Genomic DNA, 27,462 nt, shown 5'->3' with positions numbered 1-27,462 from the left:
TAATTACAGCCATCTAAAATACCATCATCTCATTATCTGGGCTCGAGTTTTTTTGTGTGCCAGACGCTCGGCCTCTAATCCACATCCCAGAAAATGAGGGCCCGTCTGACCGCTCTCTGGGCCCGAGCCAGCGGCGCTTCCCCTGCAACACAATGGACCGTTTCCCTCTCTCAAAGAAGGCCTGGACCAGATGGAAAAACAGCTGCCATTATAAACACCTCTAATGGATCATGGAATGAAACTTTGTGCATTACCCTGAACCGTTTAATGCTACCAGTAATACGGATACATAAACAGACCTTATTCTATAATTTAAAACCGAAGCCTTGCAGCAACACAACACGGAGGGCTGAGCGCCCAACATACTGCTGCTCTGAAGCGTCGTAAAATGCGAGAGCGATTTAGATGTTTGACCGGTTAGTCAGAGCACAAAAAAACTGTTTGCAACTGCTTTTAATTAGCGAATTGCATAAATGTATCAGCTCTCCAACTTCTTTTGTGATGTGGAAATACTTTCAGTTCTTGGATGATTGACTGCCAGCAACTTCAGCAAACCTCCTTGACTGTCTCCATGGGCAACTGCAGGGCTAATTAATCTGAAATAATAAAAATAACAAAATCGTTTTCACATTCCATAAAAACGATCTAGATTTTGTTGCTTCTTGTTTTTAAACAAGTAACACAAATACGGCCTGACAAACTCAAAAGAGGAAGATGTAAGATGAGAAAAATATATAAATTCACAAAAACATAATTATCAATCAATTTCTGAATAGCTGCTTCTGGAAACATAACAGCTAAAGTAAAACACTACCACTTTTAGAAAGACTTCACTTTATTGATCCCTCTGGATCTATATCCATCCATCCATCCATCTATCTATATATCTATCTATCCATCCATCCATCTATCCATCTATCGATAGGAATATATAAACATATATTAAGTGTAGGCATGACCATTTTATGCAATTTCTTAATCACCTATCTTTAAATAAAGAACACTGAATTCAAACTGAACTATTTAGTTAACCAGCTTTTTAACAAAACTGCAAGAACGCATGCTCTGTGAACTCTTTGAAGGGGGCGGAGCTTGGTGACGGAGCGTTCCTGTGTCTGCGTTTGTGATTGGTTGGTAGGATCTAATGACCGCAGTATCAACCTACATGATTGGCTAGAATGCAACAGGATGGAAAACTGTTCTTCTATTGAACTTTTCATTGATCCCATTGTTTATATGGCACCACACATCTATTGATCGATATATATTGTTATTCAATTATAGTCCTGCCCAAGTGAATTATCTGGGGAAGTGGTGGCCTGGTCACAAGTACCCGGTTCGATCCCCACAAACTGCCACTATGGGTTCCTGAGCAAAAGCCTTAGCTCCAGATTGCTCCCAGGGCGCTGAAAAGCTGCCCACTGCTCCCTAAGGGATGGGTTAAATGCAAAAGACAAATTTCATTGGAATGTACAATTGCAATGACAAATAAAGTTTTCTCTCATTAGTGTGTATATATACAGGACTGTCTCAGAAAATTTGAATATTGTGATAAAGTTCTTTATTTTCTGTAATGCAATTAAAAACATTAAATGTCATACATTCTGGATTCATTACAAATCAACTGAAATATCACAAGCCTTTTATTGTTTTAATATCGCTGATTATGGCGTACAGCTGAAGAAAACTCAAAAATCCTATCTCAAAATATTAGAATATTTCCTCAGACCAAGTAAAAAAAAAAATTATAACAGCAAAACAAAATCAAACATTTGAAAATGTCCATTAATGCACTCAGTACTTGGTTGGGAATCCTTTTGCACAGATTAGTGCATCATTGCAGCGTGGCATGGAGGCAATCAGCCTGTGGCATTGCTGAGGTGTTATGGATGCCCAGGATGCTTCAATAGCGGCCTTTAGCTCATTTGCATTGTTGGCTCTGTTGTCTTTCAGCTTCTTCTTCAAAATACCCCACAAATTCTCTATGTGGTTCAGGTCAGGGGAATTGGCAGGCCAATCAAGGACAGTAATGCCATGGTCAGTACACCAGTTACTGTGAGAATCTTATGTCGTCTCTTAACCACTACCATACTTGTGATATTTAGTTTACTGAACCAAGCTGAGTGTTTTTCAAGGCTCAGGAAACCCTGCAGTGTTTCGAGTTAATTAGACGATTCAAGTGATTAGTTGAATAGCCTACTAGTATACTTTTTCACGATATTCTAATATTTTGAGATAGGATATTTGGGTTTCTTAAGCTGTAAACCATAATCAGCGATATTAAAACAATAAAAGGCTTGCGAAATTTCAGTTGATCTGTAATGAATCCAGTTTTTTAATTGCATTACAGAAAATATCACAATATTCTAATTTTCTGAGACAGTCCTGTATATATATATATATATATATATATATATATATATATATATAGCATATATAGTTGAATTGATTTACTGCAGCCATGGATTACGTTATTGCAACGACAAAACAAGAAGAAGGGCGTCCAGGAATATATTAATGCACAGAGAATGTCCACCACGCCTTCGCTTCTGTCCTCTGCACCCTAATCCCTCCTTCCCCCAAGCATGGAGTTGTAAAGCCTGATGGCATGAGGGGCCGAGGATGCAGCATCTTCTGCACCGACACCTGGCTGGTATGGAAACTTGCGGGCAGTCCTGGGCGCGCTGCACCTGGGGTCTGAGGAGACTGAGGTGTGACTCAGTGAGTCGAGGCACTGCAGCGATGCACCACGTCTTCCAGAGGGTGGTCACTCTCCTTAGCTGCAGGCTAAGGTTGAAGCTCCATTGGAGTGGTTCCCCCAGTCTTTAGTAGGCTTTTGGACATACTCTTTCTGGGCCTGCTGCTTTCCTGGGCTAAGGCTTCCTCAGATGTCCTCTGACCTGGTCTGTGGTGATGTGAAGCAGATATGTAATCCATATAATCGATCCAAAAAATAACTAAATTATATTCATTGAAAGATGCTCATATGCGTCAAAATCCATACAAGCTGACCCATCCACATTTGGCTAAATTGTAGCGCTGCAATGACAGAGACACTTGGTGCCTCCTGCAGCTGCTGACCAGACCAAAACAATGCCCTGCAGCTAGAAGTTTAAGCTCTGCTAACATGTGGAGTAGAGGCAGAGAATAACACATGCAACCCTCTTTAGCCAACAAGGAAAACACTAAAGTGATGTTCGGAGGTACCTTCCCTAAAGCAAACAGGATAAAAAAAATGCCAAAGGATGCCGCATGCTAGCTGCGCTAATGCTACAAGCTAACATTACGATGAGGTCAGTAAAGCTCCTTTATCTGCAACAGTAAAGTAGTAAACCTCCCGGAAGACATAAGCTAATGCTACCCGTTTAAATATTAGCTTCACGGACAGAGTTCTGTCTGTCTGTGCTCCCCAGTCGAAATGCGCTTCCCATATCAGAAGCCCTGCACCACACAACACCACGTTCTACTACAGTACAAATTAACGCAAGAAAATGTTCATCAGCTGAAGGCTCAGTCGACTAATAAATGGTGAAATAAAAAAAAAATTAAAAAAATAAAAAGAAAGAAACCAGTGTGCCCCCTCTATTTTGCCTTCAAGGCTACATTCACACTGCAGGTCTTGATGCTCAATTCCGATTTTTTGCTGAAATCAGATTTTTTTTTTTTTTTAAGGTGGCCGTTCATTTTGCTACTAAATGTGACCGACCATCATACCGCTGTCTGAACGGTTCAAGACCGCAAAGCGACCCACATGTGCAGATACCAGAAGGAGACGTCACAGAGCAGCGCACTGTTTACGGAAGTAATGGCGAATGTAATTGTTTCAAGAAGTGTTCAATAAAGTTTTGTTAAAAAAAAAAGGCAGACATTGGTCTATGTCTCTCCTTGTTATTATCAGAAAGCAACTGAGCAGCGAGACTAAATAAGGTACAGCTACTAACAACAGTCTCCTATGGAGCTCTAGCTGCTACTTCTGTGTGTGGATGTGTAGTTGGAGTCAGGAGAGTGACATAAAAGACAGATAAATAATATGACATGACCGTTTAGACTGCGGACGCTTTGAAAGAAAATCTGATGCGTATCCGTATTATTACTGCACATGGAAGTGGCCCAAATTATGAATAAAACTCATAAAAGAGTGGTGTGCATTTGCATTCGGCCTCCTTTACTCTTGCATGCTTTCAAAAAAATAAGTACAACTACCTGGCTTCATTAACCACCTAATTAGTAAATCCAGGGAATCTGTATGCAATTTAGTCTCTAAATAAATCTCAGCATAAATGCAGCTGTTCTGTGAAGGCGTCACAGGTTTGTTAGAGAACATTAGAGAACAAACAGCCTCTAGAAGACCAAGGAACACAGCAGGGAAGAGGTGGGGAGAACCTTTAAGACGTATCAGGTCATAAAGCAATAACCCAAACTCTGAACATCTATCAAAGCACTGATCAATCCATCATCAACTATAAACTAGAGCTGCACAATATATTTAATCGCCTCTGTCACCACGCATTTACAAAAGACCGCCTGGAGGCAAAGGTTGGTTGGCTTTGTCAGTTCCAGTGACGAGCATTTGCACTCTGCATGCAAATGATGCATTTGACTATCTGGGTGGGACTGTCACTATTCCTGATGTCAAAAGCTGGTGGGGATTTTAGTGACTGGTAAGGTTCGTGGAAAGTGGTGCGGACATTACAATGGAGGAAAACAAGAATGTGGTTTTCTCACGAGAGATACCATCAGCACAACATGAAAATCATTAATACTGCTGTTGCATGTTTTCCTAATATCAGACATGGTGCTACAGATTAACTCACAGGCCAGGCAAAGAGAGCATTAATCAGGGAGGAGAAATTACAGGAATAAAGCCATAAAATGACGAGGCTTCTACCTGTGTTAAAATGAGGAATGTTGACCATCTTATAAAGTTATACTTTGGTACAGGTTTCACAAATAAGGAAAGGCTAAATCTTTTTGTCACATCAGCATCAAATACTACTAGTAAATACTAGTAACAATATTACAACTCTATTCTCATAATGAGTTTTTTCCAGTAATAGTACGACTACTCCTGTATACTTACGACTCCTCGTAATGTTTTTGTATTTACATCGTATGACTATTACACCTCCCGCCCCAAAAAAATAAAATAAAAAATTATATATATATATATATATATATATATATACTATATATATATATATATATATATATATATATATATATATATATATAATATATATATATATATATATATATACTGAGGAGTAAACGTCCACCAAAACAAACAAACAAAAAAAAGTCATTTTGATATTAATTTAACATGTTAGTGAGAGAAAAACTTGAATGTTCTCTGATGTCAAAAGGGGGGGGGGGGTTATTCCACAAATAAAGGCAGGTATTTAGACAGGCATTTGATTTACGCATGTTTTGTATTATTGTGTTTTTAAATTGTTTTTGCTCCTGTGAAGCACTTTGTGATGTCAATGTCTGTGAAAGGTGCTATGGAAATAAAATTTTACTTACTTGAATTTTCTATATTAAAACAAGTATATGTCTGACATTATAAAATCAGAAATTTGGATAATCTCGTTACCCCTTGGGGGGAGAGGGGGTGGGGGGTTTCCCCACTATGGGAATTCCTGGTCTATCAGACAAAATTCCAAGAAAATACAATAAAGTTTGTGAGAACGCTAAAATAAAAATACGTTTTTAGAATCAAGTATATTTTCCCCAGTAAGAAGAATGTTTAACCTTTCAGTGATGATGAAGTAAAGTTATGAAGTGGACAATTGTGTTTATCTAGAAATGCTAGTAAGTTTTAAGGGGCAGAAAAAGAAAAAATCAAACAACGCTTTGGCTTTCTTCGGCTCTCTTTACACACATGACAACGAGGTTCCTGTCGGACCCACGGCGACCTCCCACTTACAGCTAAAAGGTTTCCCCACCTCCAAACCATGTTCACCCCCCACCCCTCCTGCACTCTAAAACTGTTTTTTTTTTTTTTTTCATAACTCCTTCTTGGAACCCCACCCTCGGTGCCACACACGAACACATACCTATCCTTGACTAGACACGTTACCCTCCCCCTACTCTGGGACCGTCTGGTCAGTGGGAAACCACTCGGCCGGCATGAAGAGGAGAGTTCAGCCACAGTGCAGGCTCCACCTAACAATAGTTTGCTGCCTGGGAGAAATGGGTGGAAGGTAACTGGTGCTCGGTGCAAAGCCACATTTGGCACAACAGAACGTCAACCTCACGCTGAACAGATGATTATCCTCCAGTGAGAAGATCCAGTTCAATCTACTTCCTGATTCTTTATCATATCACCACAATGCAATGCAATGCAATGCAATGCAATCCCCACCCCAACCTAAAAAAGAAAACTCTTCACTGCCTTTCATGACCTCACATCCCGTCCCGCTCCCACAGATATGCTGCTAGGGGTACCAGCTGTGTTCACTTAAAAAAAGAAACCCTCCCCTGGGAGAGTCGGGCCTAAATCACAAGTACAAATCCAACAGTCTCCTCCCCGGTGCTCATCCAATAAATCACTCCTGAGGTGACATCATGGTTAAACAAGCTAGGAGTCTCCCCCCTTCTTTGCTCCAACGCGAGAGGAAAAAGGAAGGTGATGAGTCTGGTGCGAATCGAGCCCCCATATTTCCAGCTCCCACTTCCTATCTGCGTGTGGGAAAATAAAAGGCATCAAAGCGTCTAACCTGGCCCGCCCTGCTATCTCGGATTAATTAGCACCCACGACAGCAGCCAAAGCGGCAGGTTGGCTCTCTCCGTTTGGATGCGAGCAGAATCAGCGAACACAACGAGGAGGAAATGATAAATGTGAATGTTTAGTCGTGCTGCACCTTGGGTTATGTTTTGGAGAGTCCATTCATTGCAGCACCTTTTTAACTGAGGTGTAAAGAGCCGGTAATGGATGGTATGGCTGGCCTCCACTGGGTGTGTGAAATATTTTGGTGTTCCTCCAAATAGGGGAATGGAAAATGTTGGCTTGCTGGCACCCAACACTTAGTGTAATAGCAGACACACTAGGATTCACCAGTACAGTATAATAAGAGGGTATCTCACCACTAGGGATCAACGGGAGGTTTTAACATCCCAACACTGATGCGTTAAATAAAAGCTCTTATCTGATTTCTTAATACAAGTTATTTATAGCCCTTTACATGTATTGTATTTTATCATTGATTTATAATAAACTAAATTTTTCTATAAAAAAAAGTATTGATCTACTAATCTTGCATGTTGGCCGACTAATTTTCTCGTTATTCATTGACGAGATGACCAGAATCTGACTGTTTTCAGGGTTTAACCAGCCAGACGGAAACTCAAAGATCTGATCAGTGAACGCAGCAAACCTAAGGGCCACCAGGCCACACGGAGAACAATCTTCGCTGTGGGCGCCATTACTGAGGGAAGAAGGTTCAATGTCTTTCAGTATCAGTGGGGGGGGCTATGGAGCTAAATTGGGGTCATAAAGTTTGTTCAAAAGGAAAAAAAAATAAAATAAAAAATTCAACCTGAAAATTTCTTTTGAACCTCCCTCAAAAATATTTGAAAACTAAAACTGAAAAAAAAAAGATGTGAAACTGAATTAAAAAAAAAATAAAAAAAAAAATGTTAAAAACTACTTTTCAGATTCAGGTTTTTTCCCCCCGGCAGAGTTTATTTTTTCAGCTCAATGATTTTGGGCTTAACTACGTATTCTCAGTTGAGTACAGGTTTCCCTCTAGGATTTTTTTTTTTTTTTTGGGGGGGGGAAGGCAGCTTTTATTTTTCAGTGGCGGTGATTACATTGATTACATGTAGTGGAAACCCTGGGCCACTGATGGTGCTAGCTGTGACTTTGAAAAACCAAGTTTCCTGGCTAAACAGAAGAATTCAACACTAAAAGTTGGGCATTCATGAAACGCTCAATTTTACATTAAAGATGCCTTTTGCTTTTTACACATTTGCGGCCAAGGTGGCAATAAATTTCTCAGCGTCGGTAAGGGACGTTGCGGGGTTCCTAGGCAAAACTAGCCAGAATGGGTAGCTTACAGGCTCCTTTTTCTACTTCCTTACTTGTCTGCCTCCTCCCACAGCTAATTTAGCCTAGGAACGTCGCAAACACCCTTACCGCCGCTAATAAGCTATAAGGTCCTTTGCAAGACATGACGTATAAGCACAGCCCACATCACAGAACTTAATAAAAATGGCCGTAGAGAAGAGAGAGAGTGCACTTTTTAGTTAATTTTCGGAAGGATGTAGGCCCGGACTTGACTCTCATGATCCAAATGTGTTTCCGTCACATAATGACGTCGGAGTTAAAGGCTGTCTGAAATCAGCACAGCAGTCTGAAGCTCCTTTCCTCCCCATGAGAGAGTTCTTACTGTTGATCCCATGAAAGGTCAAGGAAGAGGAGCTATAGGGACAGGAGCTAGGAGCTTTATTTATTATTAAAGGTATTCGGATGGAGCTTAAATCGTTCTCTTAAATTGGAAAGACTTGATAACATGGTATCTGGGTAAGGCAGATGAGTGTGGATCTTCATCAATCAGGAAACGGCAACAAGAAATACCACAAAATGTCTCATAGTTTGTCATGAATACAATCAGATCAATAAACAAAAGGTTTTTTAAAAGGGGAAAATTAAAGTTGTTAGGCTTTTTCTCTCCCTCTCTTTTTAATGATACGAGTTGCAATCAAACGTTTTACATATCACATATTTACCAGGGGCGCAAAGAAATGTGGAGGACACTGTCTATTTTCACACCAAAACTAGAATGGCTGATCTTTATGGAATGATGGAATTAGGTGTTTATTTAATCTAAATTAAGTTCACTTCTTTATTTATGTTTTTTAATTCCCAAGACATCACTGGGGACTTTAACATGCATACCTGGTCCAATCAAACCACTAAATTACCTCTTCAGCACGTCATCAAATTCTAAACAGGCCTGCTAATAGCCTAGCTATTTGATTCAGGTGAGCTGAAGCAAAGACAGTAGGGACAGTGCGTGCAATTATTCATATCGCAAAAAGACAGTTTGCAGAACAATAAGCGTCGGCTAATATATTCCCTGTGCTAGGAACTTGAATTTGGCATGCTGAAGTAATATTCACCCAGTTGGACATGCTCTCACAGCAGCAGACGCTCACATCGGACATGCTAATGGTCACAGAATGATAGGAGCACAGATAAGAAAAAAAAGAAAAAACAGGTATATATTGCAGCAGCTGATCGCTGCGAGATCTTCTAATGTCGTGCCGCCCTAAAGGACATGCCTAAGTTTCTGGGTGCCTGCTGTTGAGAGCCCTGATCCAGAAAATGCACAGCCTTTCCAAGCTTTTGCCATCATTATGACCAAAAAATTATCTTTTATTATTATTATTATAAATTATTATTACTATTAGGAAAACATAACCACAAAAAAGCATACACTGGGTTATTTATTAAACAAATCTCAGCCAATATGTGAGAATAAGTATAAGAAGTATAAGTTCCTGCTTCTATAGGAATTAAAAGATGAGATCTTCTGAGCCTTACGTTTCATTAGATAAAAAGGTCCAACTCGCTTCTACCAGGCGCTGCGATTCTTTCTGTCCCTTTTCCATCTGTTTATTGCTCACTTTGTTGTAGAATCATAAAGCTTGTCCTTTAACATTTACAAGCAACAGACTATGTTTTGAAAAGGGAAAAAAACTGAATATTTATAGGACTGATAAACACCATAGTTGTTCAGTCCTTTAAATCCAATTTAGTTCCAGCTTCTCTGTTTTTAATCAAAATCCCCCTCCCCAAAAAGCTGTTTTGCTCTTCTCCTGATTGGTTTCTCTTAAATAACTGGGCCAGGTTTGCTGTTGTTGTTTAAAATTGATCTTGCAAAGTAACCAACAGCAGATGTCATGGAAAAAAAAAAAAATAGACAGAATATATATATAACTGTAACTGTAATAACCAACATGCAATAACTAATGTGCAATTCTATTTAATACACTGTGCAATAATCCTGAAAGAAGTGACTTCTGCTGCTACTACACCCGAATATATGTCAATACACACACGTATAAGCCACCATGAATGCACATAAGACATCCTCTGCCTTATTTCTTTTTGTATTTTTCTTTTTTTTTCCTTTTCCCTACCTACTTCTTCTTGATCCATGGTATAACGAGGACACACTGTATATATATATGATGCACCTCGTCCTACTTGACACCTTCTTCCTATGATTACTGATTATTGAGCCGATGTGACATGTGAATTTCTCCAATGTGAGATCAATAAAGCTTATCTTATCTTATCTTATAGCAGGACAGCTTCTTATGTGCCAGCACGGGTCCCAGTAGGGCTGGGCGATATGGATTAAAAAATAAATCTCCGATTTTATCATACCAAATCCGATTAATCGATTTTTTCCTCCTTTTTGTTTCATAAAAAGAAATTAAAGAAATTATTTTAAAACCTTGCTTTTATGTCAAGCATTTCCTCAGGGAGTTGACCTGGATTCAAAGTGCAACTAAAAACAAGCTGTGAAACATGCTTGTAAAACAAGATGGCAGCCATGCCATTATAAACAATGAAAATATAACAAAACATTTGCTGCTAGTGGTATTACACATTGAGCTAAGAACAGGCTTCACTGCACTTGTGAACTTCAAACTAAGTAAAAGAAAAAAGTAAATAAGTAAATGAAGTACCTCGTATTATGGTAAAAAAAAGTTTCTACTTAACAATATTTTGACAATACATTTGCCTAAACATATATTCAGCATCACATGCTGTTCTCTTCATGGAAACCCAATGAGTGTATTGGCAAAATAAAATCCAGATTTTCCAAAAATGAAATCTTAAAGAATTGTAAATTCGAATCAATCAATTAAATCGATTTATCGCCCAGCCCTAGGTCCCAATTGGCGACGAAAAAAAAAAACACAGAAATTCCTGGTTTACCTAAGGCAACCACTGCAGGTAAAGAAACAAGCCATCAGCAAGTGCCGGGCCCAGACTGCTATTTTTACCTTCCTCTGGATCTAAAGGTAATGTCAGTCTCGTTAACTCAACGGGGGGAGGCAGTAATTGGATTACGTCATCAGACTGAAGAGGCAAATGGACTCTTCAGCTCCCCTAATGCTGCCGTCAAAACACAGTCAGGCTCTCCTCTAAGGCTAAAAGGTCACCGACCTAATCGCTAAATGCAGCGCTCGCTCTTAATGGTGTGATGCATCGTCCTGAAACCAGGCAGATGTCAGCCTTCACGCCGGCATCCAGCCATTTAAAACCAGGTCTTCCCAGCGACGACGTGATTGGATTTGTCTGCTTCAGAAGAAAACGTTTCACCGTCGGGAGGACGCCTCCTCTGGGCAGCAGTAATGTGAACGAGATCTATATCTGCGGGAGGAATCGTCTGCCTGGCTCCACTCGTCCCACCCGTTTGTGCTGCTTGCAGGATACACCGGTATGAAACCTCGGCATCGACCTGAGCTCGCCCTCTTTCGAGTCGGCAAAAAGGTCAATCCGAGGCAAAGCGAACACCCGGGGAAGTTCCAACGGAGAGCCCCGACCTTGAGAGTTTACAATCTCGGAACGTGTCAAAATATTACGTTCTGATAGCTGCTGAACTGCATCCTGAATAAAACCCCGAGTCCAAAGTTTCCTTTATTTTTCCTCAAACTCGTGGCTTATCTAAAAGTGAAACTAACTGTATGTTTACATGTCTACTCCCTCTGCAAAAACAAGCGCAGAGACGGGCCCAAATGTAGGCCAGCCGCCAGCGCAAGTGAGCACAGACGAGAGCGGCGCGTGTGTGTGCGCCGGTCGTGATGAATAACGGCGATGGGGAAAACAGATGGGGCTCCATGTTGGAAGCCAGTATGACAGTGAAAGCTTTGAAGTTAGCGGCTGAATGAGATGCAAACACGTGGCAGCTGGGATTTATAGCTGCTTTAAATCAGGTTTTGCTTCGTGGGGTGAAAGGACACCATAACAGATCTGTTTACTGTACAAACCCGCCAGGCAGGACAGGGTTATGTTCACTTTACACATCCACTTTCGAGACGCTTTTAGCTGCCGCTATCTGCAAAGTTGAAGTACTTCCCTCTCCACTTCAGTGCATTTCACAATCTTTTTTTTTTTTTTCTCTTTCGGTTATCACATTCTCAGCAAATTACTGCTGAATAAAGTGAATTAGAAGTAGGTGCAACTGCTACAATGAAGGGATATTATTCATAAGCTGCTAGCATCCACACTCAGGAGCTTAACAACTATAAGGGGAGCTTGTTCAAAGTTACCCAGCATCCTTCAGCGCCTTTATCAGCATTGAACATATCGCAAAATATAAACGTCAGTAAAGATGCACCGATCCAGATTTTTATTTCCTGATTCAATCTGATACCGACACCTGGGCCGTCTGATACTGCTCTTAAATGAATGAACCGCATACCTTACCGTGTGATCAAAGGCATCAGGTTTGACATGAACATGGTTTAAAAAAAAAAAAAAAGATCAGCTACTCTTTAGCGTGGTGCTTTTGGAGGTGCTTATTTAAGTATGTGGTGTTGAATTTACCAACTTTATCGTCACCCCTCGCAATTTTCACACTGCAGACATTGCATGTTGCAGTAGAAATAAAGTCTGAAATGTTTCCAAATAGCAGGAGCCAACTCTGTGTTTGCTACGTTTGCTCATCGCTAGCTGCTCTGCGTGATGGTGCAAACCGAGGAATGGAGTGACTAGATCCTGTAACTGTATTGCGCTGTATGATGTTAAAAAATTTTTTTTAATTATTAAATAAATAAATAAAAAGTGACTGGATCTGAGTCATTCACCCGATATTATATCCTGCTAATTAGTAAATATTGGAGTCAATATCCGATCCGGGTATCGGATCGGTGCATCCCTGAACACCCGGATGCAAAACCAGTAGAGCTTACAGTCGAGATACGAGGTATTTGTAAAAGAGAAGAATCACAAGTGTCCAGAGTCTAAAACGACGCTTTGCTACATCAGTTTGTTTAGGTCGTCATGTTATGAATATTTACAGGGTTTTTTTGTTTTGTTTTATCTTCAATCTCCTCTCTGAGATATGATAGTTTCGTTTTTTTATGAATTTTGACAATTAAAAAATTTACCGAAATATGTTTTGAAAAAATTAGATAGAAGAATCCTGAAATAAGATTTGTTCTGGCCAAGGATAATACAACTAAACTGAATCTCACATAAAAAAAAAAAAAATACTGAATGTTTATTATGTAAGAAAGCATTAATAACATATTAAAATAACATTTTCATCATTCTATTGGTAGCATTTATTATTTAGTATTTAATATTTAACACATCACTCAACAAAAATCATCTCATTCTGCTACATCCACATATATAAAACGAAAAGAACATTTAATTAAAAAAAGGGCAAATAACCGATTACGTGGCAGTTGTACAGATCAATAGAAATCCTTAAATATTATTTCTAATCTGTTTGAACCTTTACATGCAAAAACAGCACCTTAATAAACAAAAACAAACTCCAATTAAATAAAATAATAATAGAAATAAGGCCATCTGAGTATATAGAAGTTACTACTGATGTCGCATTTGGTTCTTTTATTTTTGTTTTATTATTGTTTACATAACTTAAATATTAAAACACAAAGATTACACTTCAGTACGAAAAACAAATTAAAGGAGACCGTTTTGAAGACATTCGTCATACTTGCTCACACTTTAAACAATGAAATATTCATTTTAAAACCCTTAAAATAAAAGTGCATTCAAACAAGAAGAGTTAAGGCTGTTTAGTTAAGAAAAACAAGGCTAAGTTAAAGAGAGAGAGAAAAAAAATCACAACAGCAGTCATGCTTAAGTTTTCCGTCTTCCAAATATATATTCATGTAGGTTATTGTGCAATAAAGAGGCTAAGTTGTGGACTTAAATTTTTGCGGACTTAAATAGTGTATCGTCGCCACTTTAAAAACAGTAAACTTCTTGTTTTAGTGGGTTTCCAGCTAACATGCTAACGTTAGCTTAGTCTGATCCCCCTCAGCATCCGCGCTGACTAGCGGCTCCGTTAGCCTCTACGGCGGACAGCTAGCCTCCATTTATGACCGCAGAAACAAGAAAAACATTTAATTAACTTTGTTTATTTTATTTATTTATTTTACCTTGCGTCGCCGTGTCCTCTGCTGAGGTTTTAGTTGCAGCTCTGGAGATAACAAATCCCAAAAGGCAGAGCACCGTGGCAGCGGTCCGACTCCCGTCCACAGCCCACATCATTGCAGATGTTTGTATCAAAGCAAACGGCTCAAGAAGCAAAGTGGAAACCAACCGTGGACTTTAAAAAAAAAAAAAACTCACTGTGGGTCAACAACTGCGATTATTCCGCAAAGAATGCGACACTCCATGTTTCTGCGGCATCAGCAGTCCTGATTTTATGCCTGGAGAGCTGTGTTTCATCTGCCCCGTCGTGCATCCCCAGCCCTATTTTTTTTTTCTATCGACGGGCCAGGGTCAGGGAGGAAGACGGCCCCATTTCTCTGAATCTCATGCCCCAGAACGGCACCAACAGGCGGCTTGCTCCACACGCAGCACCGCTACTGTCTGTGGAGGTCTACCGCCACCTACTGGCAACAACGTGCAAGTGTTTTTAATTCGGACGCGGTGTAGCGGGATAAATCATTCTTTAATTCATAGGATTAGGCAGAGGTGGGTAGTGTAGCCAAAAAAATTGTACTCAAGTAGCACTACTTCAACATATTTTTTCTCAAGTAAAAGTAAAAAGATGTCAGCCGAGAAATTACTCCAGTAAGAGTAGAAAAGTATTCAGCAAGAAGGATACTCAAATACTGAGAAACTAATCATAACAATTGATCATTTAATATTTTAAAAAGATGTAATCAGGCAGACTAAAATATAAGGTTATGTGCGAATTCTAGCATTTTAAAGACTAAAATGAAACATATATAAAGAATACCATAATTGCAAAATACATAAACACTTTTCTAAATAATTTCACAACATTAAACCTGAAACCAATACTTACAGCAGTTAGTCTATTTACAGTATGTTAGAACAGTGCAAAGTACTTCCCTTATTTGACCTCCCAATGGCTGAATGAGCGCAGCAGATAGAAGTAATATTAAAATAACAAATCTTGTGTACAAAAAAGACGTCTCACTTTAACATAAACTCTAGGTTTTTGTCTCTATGGTGCATTTTTGGTTAAAACAGGTTATTCATAAAGTTACTCGCAGTAGGTAGAGTAGCTAGAAATGTTAGTAGTGATACTTGAGTCATGGTATGATTCAAGTAAAAGTAAATAGTAGAGTGCAGTAAAACTACTTACTCAAGTAAATGTAACTGAGTAAATGTAACTAGTTACTACCCATCTCTGGGATTGGGGCTCAAATCCCGGTTGCGTCGGGAAGGGTATCCGGCGTAAAAACTCTGCCAGGTCTGTGTGCAAGTTATGATGAGTTGTTGAGGCGACCTCTGACTTAAAGAGCAGCTGAAAGGTTTCTCTCTCATCTTTCAGAAAGGTCAGATCAGAGACCTTAAGTTGTAGCTTTGAGGGTTTTGTTAATGCGTGAATAGAAACAATTAAGCTTTGACTTTTTAGTGATGAAACTTGTTCCTATGAAACTGAAGAACTCTCATCAAAGATTTACTTAGCTTAATGTAATGTTTTTTTTTCTCTTGGTAATATATGAATAGAAATATTTAAGCTGTAAGTTGTTAGGGATGAAGCTTGTTCCAGTGAAACAAAAGAGGTTATTCTAGTTGTAGCTTTAGAAAAATTGGACAAAATTACATTAGATCAGAAACACCCAAGGATTTACCCAGTTTATTTCTTATGAATAGAAACAATTAAGTACTGTGATTGTATGCTTTCTGTATGTTTGTTAATGTGTGCAAAGATTTACTTAGCTTATTCCTTTGTTACTGTAATGTTTTTCTTTTCCAATGTAATATTTCCTTCTGTAATGTTTTTTCTGTTCATGTACAGGACTTTGAATCGTCTTGTTACTGAAAAGTGTTATATAAATAAATTTACCTTGCCTTTATTGTGTGTGTTTTCATTGGCCCTCCATCTTTACTCTTCAACCGAAGCTAATTCAATGAAATCATACAGACATATGGGTTAAAAAGTTTTTGATCTAAGGAAACCCAGCAGATTGTATCAAGTCATTCACTTGGAGCATTCACTCCTCCTGAAAGAGTGTGCGCCCACAGAGGACAGCTGTCGTCGTTGACTTTGCAGCAATCCCTCATACCGAGCATGCATGTTGCGACAGTGGAGAGGAAAACTCCCCTTTAACGGGAAGAAACTCAAGCAGAACCAGAACGAAGCAAAACAGAGACACACACACTTAAAGAGCACATTAGCCCTGATCCAGGAACACTTTCTGTTAGACAAGATAACGGCAGACGCGTGTCTAGAAAATAAACAGTTAAGCAGACAGGTTCTGATTCAGTTATCTGTTCAAGACGATGAAGGAGAGTGCATATGTTAGTTACAGATACATCTCAGACAATAGCTATCTCTGGGAGAGAAACAGGGTTAAACTCTGAGAGACAGGGCCGGCTGTGTCGTCTGTAACACACTACAAAAACGGATCTAAAAATAAGTAAAATGTTCTTAAAGTTAGTGTATTTGTCCTTGATTTAAGCAGGTAAATAAGATTATCTGCCAATGGAATGAGTATTTTCACCCCTAAAATAAGATAATTAGATAGGCTGCATTTGAAATAAGATTATGGAGATGAATTGTTCCTATTTTAAGTGCAAAAATCTAACTCCATTGGAAAATCAGCTTATTTATCTGCTCAAATCAAGGACAAATACACTAATTTTAAGAACATTTTACTTATTTTTAGTTCCGTTTTGCAGTGCATGAAGCTGTTGAGAGCAGCAGTTCAGCTGATCTGCCCCCCATGATGTTGTCACAGTAGCTACAGTGAAGAAAAAAAAAAAAAACAGGTGGTTCTGAGGTGTGTTGCTTGCTCACCTGTCGGCGTTGCCTTATCATTTAGTGCCATTTACCACAAAAATTAGCAGCTTCTGTTTAACGTGTTTTTATTAGTGACCAGGCCAAACAATTTAGGTCAAAATGGTCCACTCATCTGAATGAGGCACTTCTAACAAAATATTCTGAAGTGTTTTTGACTTTAACTGGCAGAGGCAAGCACACTTACAGATGTAACATACATTTGGTGTGGATTATTTATATAATAATACCTCTGATATGACAAAGAAATGTTTGTCTTGTTGACTTTGTTTTAGCTTTTTCATAAAAAGGATGTGTTGCAGCTGTTTTGTGTTTAACTTCCTCCTGACAATGTAAGTCAAAGTAGATGATACTGGATACTTCGACATCCTAATCATCTATTTTAGATCAGCAATTGCTTTTTTTTAATTATTTTACATGTGATTGAATCATTCTGCATGGTCAGTTTAAGCTTGATTATTAATACTTTAGTCATATTTTGCAAAATGCTCCTCTGTTTTCCCTTTGACACTGTTGTTTTTTTTTTTTCTCACTAGGGCGGTCACATGTTCAGCAGCAAACTCCACCATTGGCCACACCTGCAGAGAGATTTAGGCAGTTGCGGTGACTGGCTGTCGCTCAGACATGAAGCGCTCTACTGTCATTATCTTCTTTCTGCACACCGTCCATGTCGTCTCTCACAGTAAGATTCACCTTGATTAAAGTCTTCTTTTAACTTTAAACAAAAGCTTATTATTAAATGTAATTTTTCTTGAGTGTTATTACATTCATGAGATACGCATTAGTGTATGCAAAGAGTTACAAAATTACATTTTGAAATAGAAAGCACGTTTGCACTGCAAAAAGGGAAATAAAAGTAACTTTTGTAATTTTTTTCTTGAAATGAGTGTATTTGTCCTTGATTTGAGGAGGCATATAAGTTCATCTGCCAACAGAAGGAGTATTTTGACCCATGGAATAAGATAATTAGATATGCAGCACTTGAAATAAGATGATAGAGTTGAGGTCTTTTTAAGTGCAACAATCTTATTCAATTTGCAGATCATTAAACATGCTCAAATCAATGACACTTACACCCATATCAAGAAAATCTCACTAATTTTGAGTTTGTTTTTTTTTTGTGTGTGCAGTGTGTTGTTTCATATATAACTATGACGTGTTTATGTCCACTGTATTGCTTTTCAGTTCCCCATGAAATAACTTATTTTCTGGGATGCTTTGAGAACGGCACCACTGCGGTACAATTTGAGTTTGATGGGGAGGAAATGTTACACATTGACTACCAGAAAGAGGAGATAGTATTCACTGTGCCCTCCTTCATCGATCCTGATCCCGGGCAGGTTTTGACAGGTTTGAGTATCCTTCATGATGCCCAGGAGAACAAGAAATGGTGTTCAGCCCTAATAAACGTCTTTAAATATAATTATAAATCTCCACCAATAGAAGGTAAACAAACATCAACACTAGTTCTCCATTTTGATAATATTGATAAAGCGCTGATGAAACTTTTGGTTTGTCTTTTGCCCTTTTCTAGACCCTCCAGAGAGCATGATCTTCCCCTCCAGAGAGCTAGAACCTGGAGTAGAAAACAGCCTCGTCTGCTTTGTGAATCATTTCTATCCCCCTTTAATCAAAGTCAGTTGGACCAGAAATGGTCGTCCAGTCTCAGAGGGGGTCTCAGTTAGTCGATATCATGCGAACAACGATCAAACCTTCCGCCTGTTCTCAGCACTGCCATTCACACCGAGTGACGGGGACATTTACTCCTGCACCGTGGAGCATGAAGCCCTGGAGACGCCTCAGACAAGAATCTGGGGTATTTTAATGCATTATTCTGACAAATTGAGAGATAATGATTTCAGTGAGAGAATTCATGCCCTTGTTGCTTTCTCTACAGAGGCAGAAATCATCAAAAATGATCAAAGTCTTGGGCCTGATATTTACTGTGGAGCTGGTCTCGCCGTGGGCTTTTTGGGAATCGCAACTGGAGTGTTTTTCGTTGTCAAGAGTCAACATGTCAACTAATGTCCTTGTTTTTCATTTATAGTAAATATTGTCAATTTAGTACAGCATCACATTTACGTTTACCTTCAATTGTGTCCCCAGAAGGTTCCTCAATTGAGCTTGTGACTTCCTACAAATATTTTCTTCTTCTTCTTTTCTTCTGCTTATCCAGGACTGGGTCACGGTGGTTGCAGCTTTAGAAGGGAGGCCCAGACATCCCTCTCCCCAGTTACCTGGGCCAGCCTCTTTTGGGGGGTGTCCCAAGGCATTCCCTGGCTAGCCGAGAAACATAGTCCCTCCAGAGTGTCCTGGGTCTTCCTCTGGGTCTCCCCCCAGTGGTACGCACCCTCACCAGGGAGGCGTCCAGGAAGCATCCTAACCAGATACCCAAGCCACCTCAACTGGCTCCTCTCGATGTGGAGGAGTAGTGGCTCAACTCTAAATGTCCTCCGGATGACTGAGCCCTCACCCTATCTCTGAGGGAGAGCCCAGATACCCTACGGAGAAACCTCATTTCGGCCGCTTGTATCCTCAATCTGGTTCTTTCGGTCACGACCCAAAGCTTATTGACATAATTGAAGGTGGGAAGGTAGATCGACCGGTAAATCGAGAGCTTCGCCTTTTGACTCAGCTCTCTCTTCACCACGGCAGACCGGTACAGCTTCCGGTTCATGGCAGATACAGCTCCAATTCGCCTATCGATCTCTTGCTCCATTTTCCATAATTCCTGAACAAGACCCTGAGATACTTAATCTCCTCCATTTGGGGCAGGACATCCTCCCTGACCCAGAGAAGGCACTCTACCCTTTTCCTACCAATATGTGCTTATAATATTTGATGAAAATCTAAGTTTTAATGCTCACATTAATAATCTTTTGAAGAAGTTGAGGTTAATATTAGACTTTGTTTCCAAAAATACGTCATGATTTGCTGGTCTTAATGGTTTTAGAATCATATTTTGCCTCTTTTTGACGATGGTGACATCATGCATATGAATTCCTCACACAATTATCTTCATTTATTAGATTCAGCTTATCATGAAGCTGTAATGATTGGACTCACAGAGCCCCATATTTATGCCATACTCGGTTTAACTACCCAGTTTTTATTTGTGTAGTCCACTTCAGCTTATCAGCAAGTAAATTTGCAAATTACTGAAACATTTTGAACCAAGTTAAATATTTAGTTAGCAGCAAGATGGCTAGCTAAATATTTAGCTCCAGACTAAATATTTCGGTCCAACCGAAATGTTTAGTGTGCAAATAAAATATTTAGTTTACAGCTTAAATATTTAATTTCCTATCTAAATATTTAATTTAGAAAATAAACATTTAATGTGCAAACTAAAGATTTAATTTTGAGCTAAATATTTAGTTTGCAAATTAAATATTTAGTTAGGAAATTTAATATTAAGGCTGGGAACTAAATATTTTGTTTGGAAATAGTTAATTGGCCAATTAAACATTTAGTTTGGAACTGTGACATTTATAAATGTACGAATGACGTGGTGAAAATAAGACTTGGAAAAATTAACCCCCATTTTTTTCTCTTATGACACACTAAATAATCTAAAATATTGCTGTAAATTTTGGAGGGTGTAACTTTACACACGGCACCCCATAGTCTTGTGTTGATTTTCTGTATGGAAAAGGACTCCTTTGTAAATGACAACAAGTGCCTGAATGAGACTACCTGTATAAATTACAGTTTTATAATAATAAACTGATTTAAAACAAAACTTTTTACACAGCTTCAGTTTTTTATATATAAAACCTATGAGGGCTTAGGTATACAGTCATATTCAATAACTTTGATATTTGTTTAGTTTGAAAGTTAACTTTTTTCAGTAAATCAGTTGACTAAGGGAAATATATTATTTACATTAAGGCAGACTGAGGATGTTTTAAAGTCTTTATTTCTGGTAATTTATATTTATTTTCCACCTCCATCTAATAAAAACATATCATTTAGGATTAAAATATTGCATCAGACCAATAAAGGAACATTTTTCATACATTTGGAGCTTAATGAGAAGTACATTTAATACCGGCTTAAAGGTACTTTTATTCTTTCAAGCAAGCCTCTTAGAAATGCATATTCTAATTTACTGAATATGACTTATATTTTACTGCAAGGGTTTAGGAGTTAATGCAGGGGTGGGAAGTTAATTTATCTAAAGGGCAACACAAGCACCTGTTACTGTTGAGTGTGTTGGGGGGGGGGGGTGACCACTGGTAACACATTCTCCAAGTATATATTAAAAATAAAATGTTGTAAGTGGCTGCAGGAGCAACATCAAGAGTATGACTGTTTGACTCCAGCTTGTTACTTTCATGGGTTGAAGTGATGTAACATTAGGCTGGCAGGACCATAACGAATGAGCAATGGCAATAAGAAATGTACACAAACTGGTGCAACCATGGTGGGAGAAACAATGGGAAACAAATGAAGCCACATGGGGAATTGCAATAGAATAGACAAAGAATACTGAAAAAAAAAACAGAAGTATAAATACTGTGAAGGGCGATCACAAACAATGAATGGCTGAGTGCAATAACTGAATATGTTGCGGCTGGTGGGGGAGTATGAAATGAGGCATTGAGGAAGCATGTCTAAAAATCACAGAGAAGGAAAGTAAACATTGCAAAAAAAAAAAAAAAAAAAAAAAACTGAAGAAACTGAACCAGACAAAAACATGGGAAAACTACAAGAACATGACCAAACATTCAGAGAACACACTGAAACCCAACATATGAACCTAAAAACCAAACCCAGTTATCGTTCTTTATAATCAATTCCAAAAGGTCCTGTCTTTATTTTTTGTCATAAACACTTATATTGCACATTAGTTTTTTTCATACTTTTCTCCCTGATAGACTAAACTCAGTCAAAGTGGATGAAGAGAGTCTTTGAACATCTATGTTCAATTCTTGCCACAGATTCCTATTTGGATTTAAGTCTGGATTTTGACTAGACCATTTCCAACAGATGAATGTGTTGTGAAGTAAAATCATAACATAAAAGAGATGGCACCAGTGTGTGTGGCAAGTCGCCTACTGCTTTCTATTCTTCTTTTGGTTTTGCTGTTGCGTCCTTATAATGTGAATTCATTACTAGTGTCTGAAGTCATCTGCCTACAGCAGCATTTGTATATTGCCATCAAAAAAGCAGTCTTTACTCCCATTCTTGGCTTGAGTTTGCGGGGCACCACTCCCACTTTTCCGGATAAGGCGTCACAGACGTGGGCAAGCCGGTGAGGCTGATGGCCTGTTCAGCCCGGTCTTCAGGAATTTTCCTGACCCAGTTTGGATTGGCTCATTGACTCTGTGCGTCCTGGTGTTCTCTGGATCTTGTTGATTCCTGCCTGGAGTGCATTCAAAAGATCATTTTAGCATTATCTTCACTCCTCCCGAGTTTTCATGGGTCTGTTTCTACTTCACACATCGTAAATCACTGCTGCAGCTTTATCCTGAAAATTAATGCAATCTACTGTGATTTCTAGAGTGATTTCATTGTATGCAAACCAAATTTCGTTCTGTACGCACTTTGTGCATACAAAATGACAAATAAAGCTATCTATCTATCTATCTATCTATCTATCTATCTATCTATCTATCTATCTATCTATCTATCTATCTATCTATCTATCTATCTATCTATCTATCTATCTATCTATCTATCTATCTATCTATCTATCTATCTATCTATCTATCTATCTATCTATCTATCTATCTATCTATCTATTGTTGCCTGACCTTTGAGCTTAGGTGCCTTTTTAGGTTTCTCCAAAAGATTACCACCGACAAAGCATTTGTAGTCATATGTACAAATATGACGTATTTTATTGCTTTCCGATGCAATTTCCATCCTTCTCACTACATTTTCATGCAATTCAATTAACCCGTACCACACAGCTAACCTGGATTTAACCTTGTAAAACAAACTCAAGACTCTCCCAATACAGTTAACAACAGGCAATAAATTAATGTGTCTCACCTGATTATTTCTTGCACTACATCTCTGATTCTGTACATAAAAAGACACGAAGAGATGAAATGACTGTAATGGAATCAGATTAGCACAAACACCCCCACCTGTACATACAGCACCATGTTTGTAAATCTGTTGCATTACTTCCTCTTTGTTGCTGTGCAGGAGTCGGTCAGGGCTATTCAGTCAGACCTCCGTCGCTAACCCGACATCATGGATAAGGCTCAGAGCTGCTTCCTTTTGCTGGAGCTTTTTCTGGCGTTTTCACCAGGAGGTAAGTGACTCCAGGCTGACACGATCTTTCTTTTTGTTGCTCTTCCAATGACAGTAAATCACTCTGCAGCTTCTGTGTTGTTCAGATTAATTATAATTAAGCATATGCCATTTTAATAAAAATATGTCATCATTTTTAGGTGCTTTCTATTTTTATGTTCTGGACCGTTGCCAGTTCAGTTCAGACGACGGCCATGATGTCGTGTTTTTGGAGCAGGTTTACTTCAACAAAATTTTGGAGGGACAATACAACAGCACGGTGGGAAAGGTGATTGGGTACACGGAGGCAACACAGGCATACGCCAATATGCTCAACAACAATTTAGAGTTTATTAAACACGAGGTATGGAAAACAAAGCTCTGCAAAAAAAATATACCGCTGGGATACAAAGGACTACTAACACCAGGTGATTTACACACAAGACAGCACTGGAGGAAACCAAAGTCATTTCTGGTTGGATGAATCCAACAAAAATGCGTAACATGACATTCTGCTCAGTCTTTGTGTCTTGTACACATTTTTTTTCCTAGTTGAGCCCTATGTTTGGCTGAGGTCAGTTGAGGCAGAGTACAACACGCATCCGCACATGCTCATCTGCAGCGCGTACGACTTCTACCCAAAGCAAATCAGGGTGACGTGGCTGAGAGACGGAGAGGAGGTCACATCTGACGTGACGTCCACCGACGAGCTGCCCAACGGGAACTGGCTCTACCAGCTGCACACCTACCTGGAGCTCACGCCCAAACCTGGAGAGAGGATCACCTGCATGGTGGAGCACGCCAGCCTCAGGGAGCCCAAGCTTTATCACTGGGGTGAGAACGTCTGCACACAGACAGAAAATGTCCATATAGACAGAGGTATACTTTTAGACCCAGTGAAGTCTGCTTCAAGTACGTGATTATTGCTGATTGAAAGCTAGTCAGAGCTTTTTCTTCTCAATTTTACAGTCAAAAAAGATCACATATATGAAAATCCAGAAGATTATGACATCCAATTGATCACTTTTTGGATCAAGCCATGCCAGATGTGACAGATTATTTAAGTTATTGTTTTTTGACTAGTATACCTTGTTTAACTTCTTTTCTGAATTCAGATTTGTATTTGTTTAAAATGATTAATGGATGGATGTGTGGACAGCATGAGTATTGAATCAAAGATTGAAACAAATATTGAGTACTTTATTTTAAATAAGCGGTTGTGATAAATCTGGTTTAAGAGCCGGAGCCTGATCCAAGGTGGAGCAAGATTGTTGTCGGCTCAGTGGGGCTGCTGCTGGGCTTTTTGTTTTCAATCGCCGGCTTCATCTACTACAAGAAGAAATCAGTTGGTGAGATAATATTTCCTTTAAACGTTAAACCCTTTCAAGCTGACTTCAACATCTAAATTATAACCATGTTTAAATCAATTACTATAAAACATTTTGAAATGTAGCAACATCGGTTTCAGTTTTATTAATGTTTTTTTGTTTTTGTTTTGTTTGCTTTGTTTTCCTTGAATGCAGAGCTGGTGTTGGTGGCTACAACAGAGGTGAGTTTCCTTCACTTTATTCAAAGTATTTCTGCGTACACTTGATTGATAACATTATTCATTTGTCCTTTAGGAGGTACGTCCTGAAGAAACCCTTTACAGACTGTAAAAATGCTGGCAAGACAACAATTCTGGTTGCTTCCCGGCATGTTTGGAAAGCTGAATTAAGAAATTGCACCAGTTTACAAAGCAACCATGCAAATAAATTTAATACAGAAAATCTATTTGCATCTTCTTTCTTTGTTTAAGTTTCTCATTAAAGTATATGTTGCATAAATAAAAGAAATCGCACTGAGCCTGTCTGAGTTTGATTGTGAAAAATTATTTTACATTGATTTGGTAAATGGCATGTACTTGTATAGCACTTTAACTACTCAGATGACAACAAAGTGCTTTACACTACAGTCAGTCATTCACAGATTCACACCCTGACGGTGGTTAGTTATGTTAGTAGCCACAGCTGCCCTACAGAGGCAAGGCTGCCATACAACGGCGCCAACGGGCCCTCTGACCACTGCCAGCAGGAGGTGAAACAAAGAAAACCGAAACACTAGTGACCTTTTCCCAAGGAAGAAGACTGTGTTCACACAAGCTTTATCGATCCTGATCCAGAGCAGATTGTCAGCAGGTTTGGTTTTCTTATAGATGCTCTAGCAACTGTGTCAAACTGTAATAGAATTAGTTCAACTTGAAATTAATCTCCATCTGAAGAAAAAGGTAATTACATCTCAACGTTTGTTTTCTTTTTTTTTTTTGACAAATGAAAAAGAACCCATGAAACTTTTGGTTTGTTTTTGACCTTCTTTAGACCCTCCAGAGAAGTATGATCTTCCACTCCAGAGAGGTAGAGCCTGGAGTGGAAAACCGCCTCATCTGCTTAGTGAATAATTTCTATCCCCCTTCCATCAAAGCCGACTGGAGCAAAAATGGCCTTCCAGTTACAAAGGGAGTGTCACGCAGTGAATACTCTCCTAACAATGATCACACCTGAAACAAGAATCTGGGGTAATGGGGTTTTATTCTCATAAGATATTATGACATCTGAAAACTCAATTTGAATGGTTCTTTGTGGCAAAGCTGATTTATAATATTGTTGGAGATCACCGCTGGAGTGTTTTTTATTTTCAAAGGACAACATGTGAACTACTTTCTCTGACGTTAAAGATGGTCAATATTGGTAGAGAAGTAAAGAAAGCGTATTTTCAACAATGTGTATCAAAACAATTTTACTACACATTTTGTCACCTTTAAACTCTCTATTGAGTTTCTTGTGAGCCTGTTGGTTTTAGTAAAGGTGAATCAATGATTTTAATGGTTATTTACCAGTGAAGCATCTAGACAGAGGATGTCCAAACGTTTTGCCATGTGGGCAAAAATCATCTAAAATAGAATAAAATGACCTTTATTGCCCCACAATGAGGGTGTTCAGGTGTAACAGTGGCAAAAACAAGCAGAAAAAAGACACCAGACCTACACACAGTAGATTAATTAATATGAAAAAAGCTACATTTAAAGTTAAGTTGTAGAGCAGAAGACAAACTTACCAGAAGGGGAAAAATATTGTGCTAAGTGATATGATGGATAATTAGGGTAGTGGGTGCCAGTACACTGTACATGAAGCAATTCTTTTTTTATTAAATTTTTTGTCCCTCAGATATCCAGTTTGTTTCTGGTGCTTGGGTTATACAATGATTACAACCACCTTTGACACTTGTTTTGTTGCAACTTTGTCTTTGAAACATGTTGCTATCTATCTAGACATTAATGATAAGCAAAAAAAAAACAAAAAAAAAACATGATACATGTAGATATGGACATATATAGACATGACAGCCTGTTTATTTACATATTTTTTCATATTAATCAAACTTTTACTGATTGGCTAATTTTTTGTTTGCGTTGATAGTGTTTTTTATCTGTGACTGTGTGACTTATGGCATAATTATATTAGAATAAATTTAACTAGGATGAATTGGGAGTATTTAAATCTAACATTGACTGTATAATGATCAGGTTTTCAGAACCAGATCCAGGAAAGAATGTGCTGGCTGTCGGTTCATTTCTAGTAACATTTATCTAACTCAGTGATTGACATCTTCCGTGGGATATTTATCCCTAACCTTTAGGTTTAGCTGGTTGTGGATCAGTGGAAATAGATATTGAGTGTGTTTCCAGCTTCCCCCACAATGTGTCGATGATTCATTGGACAAGGAACCGACCTCCAGTTTACCGACCAGTCTGTGTATTGGTGTATGGATGTGCGGGGCAAATATGTTACAAGTCAAGCAACTGCTGCTTTGCGTGGTTGGTAAGACACACGCCCATTATCTTTCATTTTGTATAGGCTAAAGATATATCTATAATAGTTACTCTAACAGGGTTCCTACAGAGTTTTCGTTTGAGATTCTATACTTTGCCAGATGGAAATTTCTATACTTTTTTTCTGAACTTTTGTAACAAGATTAATATCCAATTACAATATATTAAACTTTATCTCCCTGAACAGTAATTGGGTCTCAATATCTAAAAAAAAAACATGCTGTATTTGGCTTTTTGGAGTGTGGAAGAGGTCAATTTCACAGCTATTGCATATGGACTAAAATAGATCAGCTGTATTTCAAAATCTAAAACATTTGGATTTGAAAGGACTTACTGTATAAATTA

At 38.7% G+C, this 27,462-nt stretch overlaps 3 protein-coding genes across 3 annotated transcripts in view; 2 read left to right on the top strand and 1 right to left on the bottom strand.

The window, feature by feature from the left end:
• The window catches only part of fam171a1 (family with sequence similarity 171 member A1), a 43,447-nt gene extending 28,855 nt beyond the window's left edge, over positions 1–14,592 (bottom strand). Inside the window, exon 1 of the mRNA XM_012849344.3 lies at positions 14,161–14,592. Coding sequence (XP_012704798.2) covers positions 14,161–14,272 — 112 coding nt within the window. The 5' untranslated portion in view covers positions 14,273–14,592. The remainder of the gene's footprint in view (positions 1–14,160) is intronic.
• Positions 14,593–17,525: 2,933 nt separating this feature from the next.
• Positions 17,526–19,316, top strand: LOC105915258 (H-2 class II histocompatibility antigen, A-U alpha chain). Its single transcript, XM_021308852.2, has 4 exons — positions 17,526–17,685; positions 18,189–18,449; positions 18,538–18,819; positions 18,901–19,316. The coding sequence occupies exons 1-4, from the start codon at positions 17,628–17,630 to the stop codon at positions 19,026–19,028; spliced, it is 729 nt and encodes a 242-aa protein (XP_021164527.2). The 5' UTR covers positions 17,526–17,627; the 3' UTR covers positions 19,029–19,316.
• A 3,464-nt stretch (positions 19,317–22,780) lies between these two features.
• LOC105915285 (rano class II histocompatibility antigen, A beta chain) lies at positions 22,781–25,030 on the top strand. Its single transcript, XM_012849343.3, has 6 exons — positions 22,781–23,271; positions 23,411–23,677; positions 23,802–24,083; positions 24,488–24,598; positions 24,773–24,798; positions 24,872–25,030. The coding sequence occupies exons 1-6, from the start codon at positions 23,211–23,213 to the stop codon at positions 24,905–24,907; spliced, it is 783 nt and encodes a 260-aa protein (XP_012704797.2). The 5' UTR covers positions 22,781–23,210; the 3' UTR covers positions 24,908–25,030.
• The last annotated feature ends 2,432 nt before the right edge of the window (positions 25,031–27,462 follow it).

This window comes from Fundulus heteroclitus, chromosome 3 (genome assembly GCF_011125445.2).
Source record: "Fundulus heteroclitus isolate FHET01 chromosome 3, MU-UCD_Fhet_4.1, whole genome shotgun sequence".
In the NCBI taxonomy this organism is placed as follows: domain Eukaryota; kingdom Metazoa; phylum Chordata; class Actinopteri; order Cyprinodontiformes; family Fundulidae; genus Fundulus; species Fundulus heteroclitus.
This window is presented reverse-complemented; position numbering and strand designations above follow the sequence as displayed.